Source organism: Sceloporus occidentalis, unplaced genomic scaffold, assembly GCF_023333645.1.
Source record: "Sceloporus occidentalis isolate IW3139 unplaced genomic scaffold, rSceOcc1.0.p SCAF_1, whole genome shotgun sequence".
Lineage (NCBI taxonomy): Eukaryota > Metazoa > Chordata > Lepidosauria > Squamata > Phrynosomatidae > Sceloporus > Sceloporus occidentalis.
The window spans coordinates 136,561,525-136,580,875 of NW_028316981.1; the positions used below are offsets into that span (position 1 = coordinate 136,561,525).

At 41.9% G+C, this 19,351-nt stretch overlaps 1 protein-coding gene across 1 annotated transcript in view; it reads right to left on the reverse strand.

Annotated features, from left to right (window-relative positions):
* Window positions 1-18,370, reverse strand: part of LOC149322257 (leucine-rich repeat-containing protein 45-like) — a 30,981-nt gene extending 12,611 nt beyond the window's left edge. The window contains exons 1-11 of the mRNA XM_089538074.1: window positions 17,858-18,370; window positions 16,412-16,473; window positions 14,849-14,919; window positions 14,494-14,672; window positions 12,508-12,636; window positions 11,728-11,840; window positions 4,980-5,038; window positions 3,455-3,532; window positions 1,072-1,207; window positions 468-545; window positions 62-173 (exon numbers count right to left, since the gene is read on the reverse strand). Coding sequence (XP_089394200.1) covers window positions 62-173; window positions 468-545; window positions 1,072-1,207; window positions 3,455-3,532; window positions 4,980-5,038; window positions 11,728-11,840; window positions 12,508-12,636; window positions 14,494-14,672; window positions 14,849-14,919; window positions 16,412-16,473; window positions 17,858-18,095 — 1,255 coding nt within the window. The 5' untranslated portion in view covers window positions 18,096-18,370. The remainder of the gene's footprint in view (window positions 1-61; window positions 174-467; window positions 546-1,071; window positions 1,208-3,454; window positions 3,533-4,979; window positions 5,039-11,727; window positions 11,841-12,507; window positions 12,637-14,493; window positions 14,673-14,848; window positions 14,920-16,411; window positions 16,474-17,857) is intronic.
* Window positions 18,371-19,351: the final 981 nt, after the last annotated feature.

A 19,351-nucleotide genomic window follows, 5' to 3' on the forward strand; every position in this document is an offset into this window, starting at 1 on the left:
TCCCCAGGGAATCCAGGCTCTAGCTTGGCAAGAACAGCTTAACATTCACAACCATGCTCACCTTCAGCCTGCACAGCCCTTAATTTCATTTCTGCTGTTGTGTGAGTCAGGTCTTCCTTCACCTGGAACAGCTGCTCCTGCTGGGTTTTGCATCTTCTTTCCAGTTCAGTTACCTAGAAGGAAGTCACTCTCATCACACAAGAGACAAGTGAAGGTTCTGAACACTGTACCTTGGAACAAGGTGGGAGCAGAGACGCCTATTCTACTCTGACGCTCTCCTACATTGTTTTAGTCTACAACTCCCATTATCCCAACCTGCATAACCAATGGGAATTGTAATCTCACACATATGGCTGGTGTGGAAACATTCAGGCAACACTGGTAATAGGGCAAGCTGGACTGTGTGGAGTTCTGAAGAAGAATCTCGAGTGAATTAAACATGAGGGATACTTGAACCATTATCCTACCTGATTCCTGAGCAGGAAATTTTTCTCATTGGCTACTGAAAGTTCACGCTGAAGTTTTGCCTCTCGATCAGCAGAATCCTGTAGATACAGAGAGTGGGAGGAATCAGTTCCTCCCATCCATCCCCCTCCCATTTTTCCATACATTAAGAGTAAGGAACCTATTTCAGTCTGAGGGATGAATTCAGCTGCAGAGAGGTTCAGCTGATTCAGCTGTAAAGGGATTAATTCAGCTGCACATCCCAGTCGTGTGTGGGGCCAAAAAAGTATGACTGAAACATTAGAATGTTCTAATTTAAAATGATCGATGCTTTTGTACAAGTATTTGACCATTTAGAATGGGGGGGATACCATACAGAAGCTGGGGAGCCAGTGAGTGGAGATGTCATAAGGAAGGAGGAGTAACCCTCTGGGGAAGGCTAGAGAGCCAGATTTAGCCTCAAAGCCTGAAGAATCCCTCCTTTCCTTAAGGACTTGGATAGAGTTTGAGCATTGCCTTCCAAACCATCCCCAGAAAAAGGCTCTTATTTTTAGATTTAATGCAGGGCCACAGATATCATACTCAATCACACACAGCCCCAGGCTTGCTGAAATCACTCAAACCTACTTTCTTGTGTTGCTGCATCTCCTTGGCCTGGTTCTCCACCAGCTCTGCCTGCTCCTGCTTGGCTGTGCTCAGCAACTCCCCCAGGTTGCACACCTTCTGTTCTGATAGAGCCAAAGCTGCCTCAGTCATCTGGAGCCTGCAAGGCAGACAGGGTCACCTCAGCCATTCTGAGGAGAGTGCTGAATCTGTGAGCTTTCTGTGTGATAACAGAAGGGGATGTAATACAGTAAGGCAAACCCAGCTCTTGAAGTAATCAGGTGCTGGAATCAGATGCTAATGGAGCCAAAAGTAAAAAACTGCCTTTGAGCTTTCCTTCTGCCTCCTTTCTATTCAGAAGCCACAGGCTGGGGTTACCAGGTTTTTTTTTTTTTTTTTTTTGGGGGGGGGGTATTCTCAAAATGAATCAACCCAGAATTAATACCCATTCCTTGTAGGCTTCGCTCTGTTTCCTAAAACAAGACACAGTTTCAATCTCTCAAAGCAGTATAGGCCAACTTTTTCAGCAAGCGTGCCACAGGTTAAATGCATGAGACTGAGTGAACTACAGTAGCAGTCTTTCACTTTTCCAGACCTACCATTCACTGTTAGCCTAAACACCCTCTTTTGGGAGTCCATTAATTCTTCCTTTAAAAAAAACAAACATCCCTCTGTGTGGTAATATGTGTAGCAATTGCAACCTTCCTGAAGTCAGGTAGCAACCCAAGAAGATCAATCACTATCTATACCTATCTATATAGCTTGGAATGGTTTTGTCTCCAACATGACTGAGGTGAGGAACAGAGAGTAGTGAAACAGAGAACCAACGAGAAGTGCAGAGCTTTGATTACATGCAGATCCACAGGCTCCTCATTAAGAAATGTCACTTATTTCTCTTGTTGAGACCAAGGATGATACTCATGCCATAGGCTGGACGTCTTCAACTTGAAGCAATCTAGTTATTCCTTAGTGGTTTTAGACATACTATATATTCATGTACATGATGTGATAAAATCATACAAAGCAAGACCTCTGCCTAATTTTCAAAAGCAGATAATATGCAATTTTTATATTTGCTTATATAATTGGGGAGGAAAAAAAGGGAGACATGGTATTTAATGGATGAATGATTGCTCTTCTTCTTGTCCATTAAATGGTGTGAAGTGTTTTAGATCTAGAAACTTCTTATGTTACATTTTAAATAGGTATGAACAGACCATGGGCAGTATATAAATGTAATAATGATTTAATACACTGTAAAACTATTCATTGTTTTATTATATATTTACGTACTGTCTCTCTCTTTGGATTTTATACAGTCCCTGAAGAAGGCCCATGGGAACATATACAGATTGAAAAGTGTTGGGCTTCTGAAAAGTGTTGAGCTTTTTAATCAGTAAATCATTCTTTCATTGAACACCTGGAGATATATTTTCATGTTTTTCCTCCTGATTTTATTAGGTGCTCTCCAGCTATTCCTTCCTTATATAATTGGAGAACTATTCCCCAGATATATGCTTTTTCCTTCTGTATGGACAGCAATATTGATTCAGATAGTAAGCCACATTGTTTAATCTGGAAGTAAGGAGCCAGTGGCTTTTCAGGAATTGCTGGATTAGAGCTTGTATCATTCCTGACTACTGGTGTGTTGCCTGGGTCTAATGAAACTTGGAAGCCAAAGCTTTGTTAACTTGATCAGCACATAAGGGAAATAATATTTACCACACTCATCATATGTGTATAATACTCTCTGTACAATCAAGGAATATTTCCCTATTCAAGTGCTGTATTCAGAGGCTGAGATAAACAAGCTACTGTCTTGATGTGAAGTCGAAGGCTTTAATGGCTGGTATCCATAGTTTGTGGTGGGTTTTTTGGGCTATGTGGCTATGTTCTAGAAGAGTTTATTCATGACGTTTCGCCAGCATCTGTGGCTGGCATCTTGACTTTAAATTCTTGCTTACTTCAAAATTGAACTAAAACAGCAGGGACAAATGCTTTAGGTAATACATTTGGGCAATTGTCATGAAGAAGTTGGAGCAACATTGTTTTCACACTAAATGTTAGGAAAAATTTCATTATGACTTGTTTGGCAGTGGAAGAGACTATTTCAAAAGGTGGTGAACTCTCCTTTGCTGGAGATTTTTAAGTAGAGATTGGATGGCTATCAGTCAGGGAAATTTTTTGGATTTTACTGTGGTTGGGGGATAAACATTTTGGACCCCTTCCAACCTTATGATTCACTCCCCTTATTCTATAATTAAACTCTTATTAATTTGAAATGCAAGGCTGAGCAATGCCCACATTTATACTGACTGGGACTCCACTGTTAGATTATACTGAGAATGAGAGTCTGGTTTCTTCAACCCCTTGTCCAGCCTGCTTCCAGAGGCTTGCTCCTCCTTACTTTGCTTTTAGAGAGTTCATCACAGAATGTCGCTCATTCAAAACCTCCTGCAGCTGCCCGACTCGTGCTGCTGATACCCTGCAGAGACAGCAGAAGGCAAAATCCAGGTACAAGATCAACCAGAAAATATCTGTCACGCCAAGAATGGGTAAGCAAGTGGCAAAGCTGTGCCAAAAGAGAAGTTGAGTATTGGTTGAAATGGGACAAATGTGACAAGTGTAGAGAAGATCTTTAAAATAATGGTGTACTTTTATGAACTGTTTTAAGCAGCACAACAGGTATTCCATTTACTACTATGACATACCATCTTGGACTATGGGTTGTCTTTAGCTTCTATGATTCATGATGCCATGAATCTAATTAACATATTTGCTGAGTTGGATTCAATGGCATCAATCCACTGATAAAACTATTTCTCTTTGTGGATCTGGGAGTGCGTGATTCCCCCTTTCCTCTGTGGCTATCATACACCCTCAACATCTGCTCCAGATGACTGAAAAACCCTTCAAAGCAAGGTTTGAGATAGTAAAGAGAACTACAGGGCACAGAAAAGGAGAGAAGATGCAAGTCTAACTGTGCCAAATAGTTTCTAAACCCATTTCTAAATCTATTTCATGTACTAATGCTAGATATGGAGTAGAGTACTGAAAAAATATATTCAGCGGACAAAGCTAGAGACTATGGTGAGAACGGAGAAATAGTTTTGCCTGAAGGTCTTCACATAAAGAGGAAGCACTTTAGAATGACTGGAATGAACTGACCTAATTTAGGCCAGTGGTGGATACTGTGTGGTCCTCTTGACATTTTGGAACTGCAGTTCTCACCATTGGTTATTCCAGCTCCTATCTTGGCTTTAATCCAATTATACTAGTCCCAATTAGAACTTGTTGTTGTGTGCCTTCAAGTCATTTCTAACTGATAGCAATCCTAAAGCGAACTTATGATGGGACTTCCTTGGCAAGATTTATTCAGAAGGGGTTTGCCTTTGTCTTCCTCTGAGGCTGAGAGAGTGTGACTCACCCAAGGTCACTCAGTGGGTTTTCCATGGCTGAGCAGAAATTTCAACTCTGAGCTTCTGAAATCGTAGTCCAACACTCAACCCACTACACCACGCTGGCTTTCCTCAACTAAAATAGGCCCAATGAATAAATTATTATATTATTAATCAACATATATGTCAATTCTGTTGATTCAACAAGTCTACTTCAGTTCGCATTAGTGACTGGATTTAGGTCCTAGAATGGTTAAGAAAAGCATGCACATGAAGTTGCATTGTGTAGCTTGCCCATATTATGACTCAGAGCATAATCTCATGTTTTCTGATATTATCAAATGGTTAGATTAGTGACAGAAAGTAAAAACTCAGCAAAATTTCAGTTTCTGATTTGCACTTTCACACTACACCTCAAACTACTGTTGATTTTACATGTCAAGAGCAAAGATGAGTCAAACTGGAACATATGCAATTATGACACCATTGTCTGGAAATAATCAGGGAGGCAATAGTAGGTTGCCCTTAACTCACCTATTGCTGCGGGTTATCTCTTCTCGCTGCTTGTCAATTGTATCCATCAGATCCAGGAACTGAAAGGTAGAATACAAAATTAACACCACAAACCTGAAATAAATGCACTCTTAGCATTGTGCTGGGACAGCATCACCATTAGCTAAAACAAAACTTTGCAGCTCAGCATAGAAAATGACCTACTGTTCTTCATAATCCTTCGGTTAATGTGTATATTTATATTAGATCTTCATCAGAGCCTTAGTCTAAGCCAGAAATTTTTTGAACTTTGTGAATATGTGAACTTTCCCCTTCATATTAATCTGGCATCAACACTGGAAGGAAGGTTAGATTAAAGTCAACTAGTCAGCTATGTGGTTGAGCAGAGGTTTGAACCTGTGTCTGTCCAGTTCATGTCCATGCTTTATGCACTATCCTACACTTGTTTGCTTGTTAGGGGAATGCTAGTGGCCACAGGGGTAAGCACCAAGGTCTTGAACAACAACCTGCAAGGTCTGTCAAGGCGAGAGGGGGGGGGGATACCTTAGGCAAATTAACTATTAGCAGGAATTAAGAGGAATTAACTTTTTTAGGGTTTCTCCAGAATGGGCAAATATGTTGGAAGGTTATGATATTTGTTACGATAGTTCTGTTTTTTAAACAAACAAACAACATTTCTGTTGTGAAGTCAGAGAAAGATGACAGAAACAGCTACTGGCAAAACATCAGGAATAAACTCTTCTAGAACATGGCTTCATAGCCTGAAAAACCACAAAAAAACTAACATTTCTGTTGGTGCAGACTATCTTCTGGCAAATCCTGACACTAGTAACAACCTTTTATGCTCATAGAATCATAGAATCGGAAGAGACTGCAAGGGCCATCCAGTCCAACCCCCTGCCATGCAGGAAATCCAATCAAAGCATCCCCAACAGATGGCCATCCAGCCTCTGTTTAAAGACCTCCAAGGAAGGAGAATCCACTACACTCCGAGGAAGTTTGTTCCACTGTCGAACAGCCCTTACTGTCAGTAAGTTCCTCCTAATGTTGAGGTGGAATCTCTTTTCCTGTAGCTTGCATCCATTGTTCCGGGTCCTGTTCTCTGGAGCAGCAGAAAACAAGCTTGCTCCCTCCTCAATATGACATCCTTTCACATATTTAAACAGGGCTATCATATCACCTCTTAACCTTCTCTTCTCCAGGCTAAACATCCCCAGCTCCCTGAGTCGTTCCTCATAGGGCAAGGTTTCCAGACCTTTCACCATTTTTGTCGCCCTCCTTTGGACACGCTCCAGTTTCTCAATGTCCTTTTTGAATTGTGGTGCCCAGAACTGGACACAATATTCCAGGTGGGGCCTGACCAGAGCAGAATACAATGGCAAAATTACTTCTCTTGATCTAGACACTATACTTTTATTGATGCAGCCTAAAATTGCATTGGCTTTTTTAGCTGCCACATCGCACTGTTGACTCATGTTCAATTTATTGTCTACTTGGACTCCTAGATCCCTTTCACATGTACTTTCATTCAGCCATGTGTCTCCCATCCTATATCTGTGCATTTCATTTTTCTGCCCTAAGTGCAGTACCTTACATTTCTCTGTGTTGAATTTCATTTTGTTAGCTTTGGCCCAGCTTTCTAGTCTATTCAGATCATTTTGAATATTGATCCTGTCCTCTGGAGTATTAGCTATTCCTCCTAATTTGGTGTCATCTGCAAATTTGATAAGTATGCTCCCAATTCTGTCATCCAGGTTATTGATAAAGATGTTGAATAGCACTGGGCCCAGGACAGAGCCCTGTGGGACCCCACTGGTCACTTCTCTCCAGGCTGAAAAAGAGCCACTGTTGAGCACCCTTTGGGTTCGGCCAGTCAACCAATTACAGATCCATTTAACAGTTTTACAAGCTTGTTTGCAAGTATGTCATGGGAAACCTTGTCAAAGGCCTTACTAAAATCAAGATATACTATATCCACAGCATTCCCTTCATCTACCAAGCTGGTAATTTTATCAATGAAAGAGATCAGATTTGTCTGGCATGACTTGTTTCTCTGAAACCTGTGTTGACTTTTTGTGATTATGGCATTGCCTTCTAGATGTTCACAGACTCTCTGTTTAATGATCTGCTCCAGAATCTTTCCTGGTATTGATGTCAGACTAACTGGACAATAATTGTTGGGATCCTCTTTTTTCCCCTTTTTGAAGATGGGGACAACGTTTGCCCTCCTCCAGTCTGCTGGGATTTCTCCTGTTTTCCAGGAGTTTTCAAATATGATTGCCAATGGCTCCGATATTACATTTGCCAGTTCTTTTAGTACCCTTGGATGTAGTTCATCTGGTCCTGGAGACTTAAATTCATTTAGATTAACAAGGTATTCTTCTACTATCTCTTTACTTATTCTGTGCTGAAATTCCCCTATTCTGTCCTCTGCACCATTATCCTCAGGTTGAGCACCCTTTGCCTTTTCTGAGAAGACTGAGGCAAAGAAGGTGTTGAGTAATTCTGCCTTTTCTCTGTCTTCTGTTAGCATTTTGCTATCTTCTCCACGCAGTGGCCCTACCGTTTCCTTCTTCTTCCTTTTGCTGCAGACATATCCAAAAAAGCCCTTTTTATTGTTCTTAACCTCTCTAGCAAGCCCGAGTTCATTCTGCGCTTTAGCTTTCCAGACTTTACCCCTACACATGCCTGCTATTTCTTTGAATTCCTTTTTTGTGATTTCCCCCTTTTTCCATTTCTTATACATGTTCCGTTTCAAACTTAGCTCGGTTGAAAGTTCCTTAGTTATCCATCCTGTTTTCTTGAGACACCTCCCATTTTTCTTTCTCACTGGAACTGTTTGAAATTGTGCCTTCAGTATCTGTCTTTTGAGAAACTCCCATCCGGCCTGAACTCCCTTCCCTTTTAGTATTTCTGACCACGGGATCACCCTCAATACTTCTCTAAGTTTACTGAAATCCGCTCTCCTAAAGTCTAGAATGCATGTTTGACTATGCCTGGCTTCTCCTTTCCATTGTATAACAAACTCCACGAGAACATGGTCACTTCCACCTAATGATCCCACCACTTGCACTCCATTAACCAAGTCATCCTTGTTGGTTAGGATCAGATCCAAAATAGCTGACCCCCTTGTTGCCTCTTCCACCTTTTGGACCATGAAATAGTCTTCCAGGCAAGTGAGGAATTTGCTAGACCTTGTGGATTTGGCTGAGTCTGACTTCCAGCAAATATCAGGGTAGTTGAAGTCGCCCATCACTACTACATCTCTCTTTTCTGACTGTGTGGTCATCTGTTCTAGAAAGATATCATCCAATTCCTCAGTCTGACTTGGGGGTCTGTAGTACACTCCCACCGTAACATCCTTGTTGTTTCCCTCCCCTTTGATTCTTATCCAGATGCTCTCCACCTGGCTTCCATGATTGATGTCCAGGATCTCTTCACTGGTGTAAAATATCTCTGACATATAGTGCTATTCCTCCTCCTTTCCTGTTTGGCCTATTTCTCTTAAAAAATTTATACCCCTCTATTTCCACATTCCAATCATGAGACTCATCCCACCAGGTTTCAGTGATGCCTATTATATCATATTTGCTTTGCTGTACTAGGAGTTCAAGTTCATCTTGCTTATTTCCCATGCTCTGTGCATTAGTGTAGAGGCATCGCAGACCACAAGTCCCATTTACTTGTTGCTTGTGCAAGTTTATTTGCCTCCCACTGTTGTGTCCTTGCTCTTTTTTTCTTGTTACCTCTATGTCTGTTTGACTATTTTCTCCAGCCCTTTCGCCTTCCTTAATACAGTGGACCCTTGTTATACGCTGGGGTTTGGTTCCAAGATCCCCCGTGTATAACAAAATCAGTGTATGCTCAAGTCCCATCAGATATAATGTCATAGCAAAATGGTGTCCCTTATAAAAAATGGAAAATCAAGGTAAATTTATACTTTTTTGGAACATTTTCAAACCGTGTATGCTTGAATCCGTGTATAAAGAATCCGTGTATAAGAAGGGCCGACTGTATTGTCTCCCTTCCCCACGGAACTCAGTTTAAAGCCCTCCTGATCAAGTTCTTGAGACTGTTGGCAAAGACATTTCTTCCAACTGGCGTGAGATGCAACCCGTCCGTTGCAAGAAGTCCCTCCTTATGGAACCGCAGCCCATGATCGAACAATCCAAACCGTTCTCGGCGGCACCATCTGCGGAGCCAGTTGTTCACATCCGCTATTTTCCTCTCCCTTCCTGGACCGTGCCCTTTGACTGGCAGAAGAGACGAGATGACAACCTGTACATCCATTCCTTTCAGCTTCCTACCAAGCACCTTGTAATCCCTTTTGATGTTCTGCAGGCTGTGTCTTGCAGTATTGTTGGTTCCCACGTGGACCAAAAGGAAGGGGTATTGGTCAGTAGGCTTGACCAGTCTTGTCAGCCTCTCTGTCACATCACGGATCTTTGCACCTGGAAGACAACACACCTCTCGAGACATCTTGTCAGGCCTACAAATCACTGCTTCTGTACCCCTCAGCAAGGAGTCCCCCACTACGACCACACGCCTCCTCCGAGGCTTAGCAGCGACTGTTCCCTCGGGTGGGACTCTCAGGCTCCCCTGCTCTGTCCCTGAAGTCTGTCCATGCTGCTCTTCTTCATCCTCCTTGATAAGGGAAAGAGCTTCGAATCGATTCTCTAGCTGCAAGTTCCCTGAACAATCCCTTCTTGGCCTACTTCTCTGTGTGACATTCCTCCAGCTGTCTGCCTCCTGTGTATGTCAAGTGACCTCCTCGGCTCCAGCATCTTCCTCTGCATGGTATTTGTCCAGGTTTGTTAGTTCTGTTGTATCCAGGAAATCCTCCTGCTCCCTAATATGCTGAAGTGTAGCTACTCTGGATTCCAACTGCTGCACTTTCTCCTCCAAGAGGGCTAACAATTTGCACTTGGGGCATGTGAAGTTCTCCACTTCTGTAGGCAAGAAAAGAAACATCCTACAAGTGTTGCAGGTGACTGCTGTGGTTCAGTCAGTGTCCATACTGGAAAGTCTTAGGAAATTACTAGAACAGGACTGTGGGCTTCCTCCTGAAAAAAAAAAATCCTCCAGAAAACACCAACGCTAAGCCCCTGATGTTTCAACAATTTGTGGCAGTGAGCTCAATCAATTCTGCCTCTGCTGTAGATTTCCTTGGATGAAAAAAAAATGAAATAAAAATAGAAATAAAATTTCTATTTAATGGCGTGCGGCTCTGGGAGAAGAAATAAAGAGCTAGTCTGCTAGCTCCGCCCCTAGTGGCTCACAGATGTGACTCACTGAAGATGTGACTACAAGCACACTCTTTCTAGAGTTTAAAAAACAATTAAACAGTCACCACTTACAATGGCTGCCCAGCTACCTCTCTCCTCCTCCTCTCTGTAGCAGGAACTGCTCACTCTTAAGCAGGTTTCTTTTTAATTTCTTTTTAATTCAAAGACATAACAGAATAAAATGTTCCCTTTACTTTACCTCCCTTTTTAGAATTAAAGTAATTTATTACATCAGCAAAATTTATATTTTATACTATAACTGTATAATGCTTTTTTTTAAAAAATAAACAATTTAGAGAGGAGGAAACTAGCCCTTCAAACCATATGACCATGCCCGGTTAAAAAACAAACAAACAAACTTGATGAGCCTTAGTGTGGGTCCAAGAAATTGCTACAAACATCCTCCCCAAAAGAATGGAATGAATGGATGTGGACGCCACAACAACCAGCAAACCTGGAAAAACCGAAGGAGCTATATTGTGAGAGCCTACTCTTCTTGAGACCAAGCTGAAAAGGCCCTTAAGTGGACTAATCCATGTCTTTTTGGGAGGTGAAGTTGCCCAGATTCTCAGGGGCACAGAGGGCATCTCCTACTTTTTCCCTCATCTCTGCTCCCTGGATGTAAGAGTGGAGACAGCAGGTTTAACAAGAACAGTCCTTCATATAGTAGACAGTACTAATGATTCCAGGCTCTCTCCCTTTTGATAGATTGTTTAAAGTGTAGAATCATAGAATAACAGAGTTGGAAGAGATCGCAAGGGCTCAAAGTACCTCCAACAGATGGCCATCCAGCTGCTGTTTAAAAACCTTCAAAGAAGGAGACTCCACCACTCTCTGAGGGAGTGTGTTCCACTGTCAAACAGCTCTTACTGTCAGGAAATTTTTCCTAATGCTGAGGTATAATCTCAACCTTGCCCCTCAAGGGGGAAGCTTGAGTACATACTATTGGAAAGACTGAAACTGAGCAATTGCCATCTCAGAGCTTTCTCCAACTGGACTATCCTCACATAGCACTGGGCGTTAATGGCCAGTGAGGAGAGGGAAGGACCCCACATAAATAAATAAATAAATGCTAGGCAGGCAAGAAAAGGTTACTGGATGCCCTTGCTCCATTGCTCTGTTCCTCTTGTGTCTCATAGGTCTCTCTATCCTTAACTGACCAGATCCTTAGATGATATTTTAAATAATTTCCATAGCTTCTTTTCCATCTTACTTGGAGACTACTTTTAAAGGATGTACATCTTGAAAGACAGCAAATAAGAAATTTCAATAAATTAAATAATATATCACTCCACCCATGATAAAGCATTACAGGCATTGTTCCTCCACACAGCAGCACTGAAATGAGGAGCCTCAAGAGGCAGTGAAGGCTGGCCAAGTACTTCATCGTGGTCATGTGGATGCCATGGCAACCAAGGATGCTCTGCTGGAGATGCCCTACATTTCCTCACAAATGCTGTTAAGTCAAACTTTAGGTAACCAACCTGTTTCGTTTTCTCCTCCTTCAAGCTCAACACCTCTTTACTGAGCACTTGGGTCATGTTACGACTCTTGTAGAGGATCGTCTGACGCTCTTGGTTATGTTCCATGGCTTGATCTGAGCCAGAAAGAGACAACCAACATTCAAACTCCACCAGATACTTTACATTCCATGGGGCTGTAATTGTACTGAGGTATTGCCACTTTTGACCCACAGCCACAGTCGGAAATTCAGCAATTACTAGCAGTAGTATGTGCTTCAAATGAGAGTATAACATTTAAAAGATGCTGCTGGGTCAAGACAAAATTCTGTTTGTTTCAGCATTCTGCTTACAACAGTGAACAGACAGATTTCTCTCTAGTTAAATCTAATGGCTCCTTTTTTCCCCTTATCACCCTCACCACTTTAATTTGTCTGCCACTTTTCTACATAAATGGTTCCAAAATACACCACAGAGCTAGAACAAAAGGACATTTTAATATGTCATTCCACTATCTAAAATAGCGTACAAACAGGCCATGAAGACAATTCTCCTCTTCCACTGTTGCTCCTCATTGTGCACTTTTCATTTGAGAAAATGTTTCAGCATACCAGTACAAACAAACACTTAGACCCCACAATATATATTCTCGGATTCAGAATCTCTTGGGAAATGCTATTTCCATTTTATTTGGTCTCACACTGGATGGCAACCTCTTGTCCACCCAACTGTACAGAAAAGAAGGTCTAATATAAGAACTAAGTTAAGGACTCAAAACACGTAGGAGCTGCCACAGTTGCTCACCCACAGCCTTCAGGATGTCACTGGGCACATTGTTCCCAGCCAGTTCCAGTTGTCGTAGTGCCCGGTTGCTATGCAGACAATTCAGGAGTGCACGCCCCCCCAGGAGCCCAATGTTATTCCAGCGCAGATCTAAGTGAGAAGCAAAAGCATTGCATGTCATACATGCTGTCAGTATAATACAAGGTCTGATTTCCCCAAGTTTGGGACATCAGCAATTGAAACTGGATTGCCTTTGGAGAGGGGCAGTATAAAAATATTTTAGAGAGGTCCTTTGCTTTACAGTAAGAATGGAACACTAATTTCATGCAAGATTTCCTCTCATGCCAAGTTTCTCATTTAGACTAGACAGAGAGAGAAATTGGTGAATTGTGGCAATTCATCATCTCAGAGTCTCTACGTTTGGGTAAAATTGGAGGTGTTAAAGTCCAATGATTTGGGAGCACAGGTGCAGTTTATACCACAGGATACTGTACTGAGCTAAAAAGCTGACTGATGAAACTGCAAATGAACAAAACCCATTTGGCAACAGGATTAAAGGAATTAAAGACAGAACGATCATCAGGAATCTCCAAAGCATGCAAGTGTGTACAGGTACACCCACTAACTGAACTTCCTCAATGGCTTTGTCCTTACAAATAATTGGAACAGGACAGAAAGGGACCTGTCTCTTCCCAGTTGATTAACAGTAATAGCACAGGAGATGCTTCAGTTACATTTGAGTAAAGCAGGATCATGTACGTGATGCTGACATAATTTATTCCCATGCCAAATTGTTTTCTCAGGGGTGGGAACACACAGCCTATAGGTAGCCCCCCAGTTGTTTATGCAGCCACCCAGTGCTGTTCTGCTGCTGCCATCACAATTGCAATGTCAAAGGTTCCGTTCTATTGTCAGTCAAATCTACAAAAAGCTGTTCCTCTCCCTGATCCAAAGACCTATATCCCTTATGTTGTTCCCCCAGCAAAGCTTCGTTCTGAAGCAGTGGCCACTGCTGTTTTGCTTCCTTCTTGTTTCAGACAGGACATGCTGTGAGAAACTCCGCTCTGTGATGCAGGAAGATATTATGGCATGCTCTTGTACTATAGAGAGTCATTGTAATTACCAAGCAACCACATAGATGGCACAGTGACAGCTGAATTGCACTGGTCAGTGAAATGGCAGCAAGCTTGGCAATGTAGTGCTATCCAGTCAGTGCCAGGGAACTACAACAGCCTCTAAAAACTAGAAAGCTACCCACCCAGGGCAAAACTTGAATTTCTCTGATATACTATCCTAGAGTGTTGCTTCAAGTCTCTTGCCACTCAGTCTGAAAAGCAGATTTGTGTAAAGATACCTCAGAACCAGATTACCATGTGAGAGGAACACTTCCCCAGGCATTCCTTAGGGAAGCAAAGCAGAGCAAGCAATAAAGCTCAGCGGTTAAGGACATCATGGCAAGAACCACAAATCAGCCGCAGATTTTTGTGTTTCACTTGCCCTTACTTTGTTGGGTGATACTGACAGTGAGCAAATGTCAGGAAATATTGCCTTTTTGTGAGCTATAACTCCAGAATCTCTCAGTCAGCAAAGCCACTGTGCTTGGTGGGGCATTCTGGTAGCTGTAGTCCAATAAAATAACTTTTCTAAGTTCTGGGTAAATGTATACTCTTTTGCTACAGTGATACAATGAAGGACAATTGTCCAGTTGTCCCAAAACCATGTCCAGTTCTCCAAGTGCTGCCTAGATGCAACTAATGAGCCAACCACATGAGGATGAAAGTCAGGTTATCTGCAGATCACACACATGCATCAGATACAGATGAGTCCTTAAACTTCAGATAATTTCATCAAACTTTGGAATACAGAGAGTCATAGTTTACTAGGATGATGAAATTTCCAAGACATGCATCACTTCTGAATAAGGTGCACAGAGGAATGGGTGGGGAAAAGATATCTCATTGTGGGGACAAGTGGAGGAAAGGTATCTCATTGCTTGAAAAGTCTTACCCAGTTCCTGTAGACTGGAATTCCTTTTCAGTGCCATGGCTAGCTCTCCTGCCCCCTGGTGGTTGATCTGGTTATTGCGCAAATCCAGGCATTGGAGGTGGCTGTTGGCTGCAATGCCTTCACAGAATATGGCAAAGCTTTCTTCCCATATACCCAAGTTGTTCCACTCCAAAGTGAGACTATCAGACAACAAAGGCAAACAGTTCATGTTAAAGACAGAACCCAGCTATGAAGGAAAATTGGAAACTCATCTATCCTCACAAAAGGATAAAATACAAAGCATCCATACACACACTACCACCGTCATCAACATCCAAAAGCAGCTTCAACCCCTTAACAGATCTGTATTGCTCACCTCCCAATAGACTTGTTTTGCCGGAGAAGTTTCCCCAGAGCTTCTGCCCCCGCAGCTCGCAGGTTGTTTCCCTGAAAGTAATCAGTTTCCAGTCAGTGTCCTGCTCTGAGCCTCAAAAGTTATTTTAGTTATGTAGTTCTGCCCATTTCCAAAGCTCAAATAAGCTATTTTTGGACAATTTCCATAATCCTCCAGACAGCACAACCACTAGCCAAACTAGTTAAGGGATTTTGGGAGCTGTTATCCATAAAATTAATTTTTCCAAACTCTAATTTTGTTGAAAACTGTTTACCCAGGAACACACTACACTATACTACACTACAAACATGAGGTTGCTTTAAACGGGTTTTTATATCAGGCCTTCCTTCTAGGAACCTTGGGAATCAAGAGATTTGTAGATATGATATTGTGATTTTCCTCACAGAATTATATTTCAGGTTAAAACTTCTTTATGCATTTCCACTGTTTTTGAACTATTGTTATTCAGTTGCTTTAATTTCCCCCAATTTATGAACAGAGAGGCAAAATAGATCTTTAAAAATCAATACATAAATTGTCAGGATTCCTTTGGAGAGAAAACCATGGGTCCATCTACACTGTAGAAACTGCCATGGCTACATCCTACAGAACTCTGGGTTTTGTAGTTTTGTGAGACTCCATTCTGGCAGAGAAAGCTAAAGACCTTGTAAAACTACAAATCCCAGGATTTCATAGGCTGGAGCTACAGCACTTGAACTGGTATCAAGCTGCATTATTTCTACTGTAGATGCACCCCATTTCAGGTAAACTGTGGTGCAACTCTGTAACATCACCATGGACATAGATGCATTTCCATTTCCACAAACAAAATGAGAGCTCAGAGCCTTTGCAATGGTGCCTAGTTCCACATCACATACTTAGGACTGATAAACAGGTTAAATATACTGAAATTGTCAGATTTGAAAAACAATTAACTCGGTTTGTTAATTTGGATTTTCCTTTTTTTAAACTCATGTTTTGAATTATGTGGCTGCAAGACCAGAAACATTCCCTGAGCTGAGATTCTCAAAACCAGAGGACTTTTAAAAGTTTAGCTACAGCAGTGGCTCCATGGCTGTTATGTGCCTTCAGGCCCTCCAGAACAACAATAACAAAAAAGATTGCCCCTCAGCCCTCCAACTCTTTATATCTTTTTGTTCCCAAATGCAACCAATCTGTTTCCCAAGGAATGTGGGGGAACAATCACACAACATATTTTTGTCCTCAAACCATTTTAGGCCCAGAAGTAGCCTTTGACTTTCAACAGGAAGTGAACTGTAAACTCAAATTCCCCATAGGGTGAACGCAGAGCCATTTAATACTTGACAGTTGCCTACTTTTGGTCTTCAGGCTCTGACTAGCAGCTCTTGTATTATTATGTATGGTGGTGTTATTTGCCCTGGGAGAGACCTAACATGGTTATGAAGAAAATCACAATGCCCCCTCTGCTGCTCCTCTCCTCAGCCTGCTACCTATTTCCAAAAGCTGAAGTTTCATATTGGAATTTATTGGGCTTTTATGCTTGACGCAGAGCAGCAGACTCACCTTCAGGTCCAAAGATTTCACAACAGTGTTAGAACAAAGTCCATGGAGTAACAGCTTAGCTCCTGCAAGGAAAAAAGGAAGGCTAGCACATTCTTCTACCTGAAAGATTAATACAGTTGTCCCTCCGTATTCGCTAGGGTTAGGGGAACAAGACCCCCGTGAATATGGAAAAACCGCAAATAACAAAAACATTGTTTTAACCTGAGAGGACACCTCTCTAGGAATCTCTAGGTCCTCCAGTGCAACTCTGCGGTCAATGTCCAACATACATTGACCATAGAATGGCACTGGAGTAGTTACAAATGGTCTTTCAGTGCAACTTTTAGTTAAAGTTGACCACAGAGTTGCACTGGAGGACCTAGACAGTCTTAGAGAGAACATATTACTCAAATCTGTGAATAATCAAATCCGCAAATATCAAAGCCGCAAATATGGAGGGATGACTGTACTTTATTCATATTACACAAAGTGATATTCAGCATTACCTTATAACCTAATTTGTTTACTGTTACAGTGGAGCAGTTAACTTTTGAGGTGCTATAATTCTTTTTTGCTGCTTGATGTACTTGAACTAGCAGTGTTATTTCTCTGAAAATTATTTCCAGTGGTGGCCAGGGGCTCTGATTCAGTGGGGCAATAAATTAGTTCCAGGTTTTAATCCAAATTCATGCTAATGAATTCTAGTCCCCAAATAGCTTCAACACCTTAGCTAGCTCCTCAAATGAGTTATTCAGACAGTGAAAATAATCCAGGCAGAATCTGGGTTGAATCTTTTTGTTCATATGCATTTTGAATGAATCCAATTAAGTTTTGTCTTTTTTTTTTTGGGGGGGGGGGAGGGGGGGACTGCCAAAACTTAACCCAGGTTAATTGATGTCGGATTTCCCCCCGGTTTTTCTACAAGATTTGGATTCTTGGCTGTGTGTGGATAACTGATGTGAATAGATCTGGGATAGACCGGGATAAAACTGCATGCCTTGTGTGTGCTTCAAATACATTCACATCATCGACCCCATCTTTATTCAAGTGCTGACACTTGTGAGCAACCAAACTCACAGAGATGTGGTTGTATAGTGTGAACAACAAACCTGGAATGTGTGAGATTAGCTGCATAGTCATGCTTACCACAGCATGTGAATGACCCCTACAATTCAGATTAAAGCCTGGAGCAAATTCACAGCGCCCCCAACATGGGAGCCAAATACTGCCACTATTTATCCCTGATACAATGTCATAAGACTTTGCTCCATTTTAACAAACTGGTTGTATTTTAGAGGAGCCCTTTTGTACAGCCCACTAAAATATACTCTGTATGGTGACAAATTAAAAGTCAGCAACTAAAGGAGGAGTAAGAGGTCTAGAAGATAAGGCCATGAACTTTGGCTTTTGCTGTTTGCAAGGAACAGCACCAAACAAGAATAGCCTCATGAAGAGAGAGAATCCCACCTTCTTCACTCAGCATGCAATCACTCAGGGTTATCTCAGTGAACTGAAGCTCATTCTGCAAAAGCTTGCCCAGGGCGCCACAGGTATCCACAGAAAGGCTCTGCGTGGCAAAATCCAAGCGGCTTCTCCCCGTTGCTTCCTCCAAATGCTTCAGGATGCTTTCCTGAGGCTCAGCACCACTCTCTTTGCACAGCCTGGTGTAGGATCTACGGAAGTCATCCATCTCTATGGCAGGCATCAGCCTTACTCATGCCCCCCAGGTAGATGAGGAATTAAGAGGGATCCCAGCATGGAAAACCAGTAGAGGGTAGCCTGGTGAATAGGAACAGTCAGAGGTTAATGCTATGGCACACTCTCCCTTGTGTTTCCCCTTTGGAAATCGTGCTTCAAAAGTCTAAGAAAGCCCCACAGGAGGGCAGCAGTCAGGACAGCAGCCCACTCAAGTTCAGCCCATAGAAGAGGCCCGAAGGCAAGCAGTCAGCTTTGTTTCTGAGTGCTCACCAAGGTTGCTAGAAATAGAGCCTCACCCTCCAACTGCCGATTCCACCCTATGTTACTAAGGAAAATGGAGCATGACGGGTATTGTATTTCAAGTCTCTCTTAAAACCTATTAACTGGGAAATAAGGCATACTGGGAGCTGTAGTTCAGAGGCAACCGTGGGCATTTATTGGACAGTCCCTCTCTCTACTGAGTTCTCATTTTATACAGAGAAACTGAACAGGTTTGTGAACTTACGGTAAATAACAGACTGATTTAGTTAGTCTGAATTTTTAGAGTGAGAAACAAGACAGAAATCAAGGGCTAGAGTTGATGGATTCATTGCGATTAAAGAACTATTACAGATCTATCTGGTTCTGTTCTATGACATCATCATATTATGCCTTCACTGAAGCTGCGATCTTTAGTGGAATAAGGGACAAGCCTAGAAAATAAACATCTGACCAATCTAATGTGTGCACTTTCCTATCACGCTCTGTGCAGTGGCAAAATGTTCAAGTATAGGACACTGGTTCATCAGGACACAGGACACACCTGACAACAATATCTATTTTGTGTGTAGGTGTCAACAAATTTGTGTGTTAATTTAATTTTAAGTGGAGAGATGGAGCTTTTTTCCTTGGGTCCATGCAGCTGTTTATTAAGCCATTAGGATATCTGTGGTTTATGAAAATCTTGTGCACTTATACCATTTGAGACTATCAGACTTTGTATTTCTGCAGGCAAGAAAGCTATTTTATTTTATTATTAGCTACAATCTAACTATCTGAAAATTAAATAAAAGATGACTAAATCAGTGATTACAGCAAAGATATCAGCCATCACGGATCAGTCACTGTGAGAGTTTTTGTGTATCACCTCGCACCAGCAAACATAATTATTTCCAGTGCTAGGAATACATGCATTTATATAACATATCCAGGGGCGGCTGAGTTGGTCATACACCAAAACATAGTAACATTCAAAATCCACTAATAGAGTGATACCTTCATCAG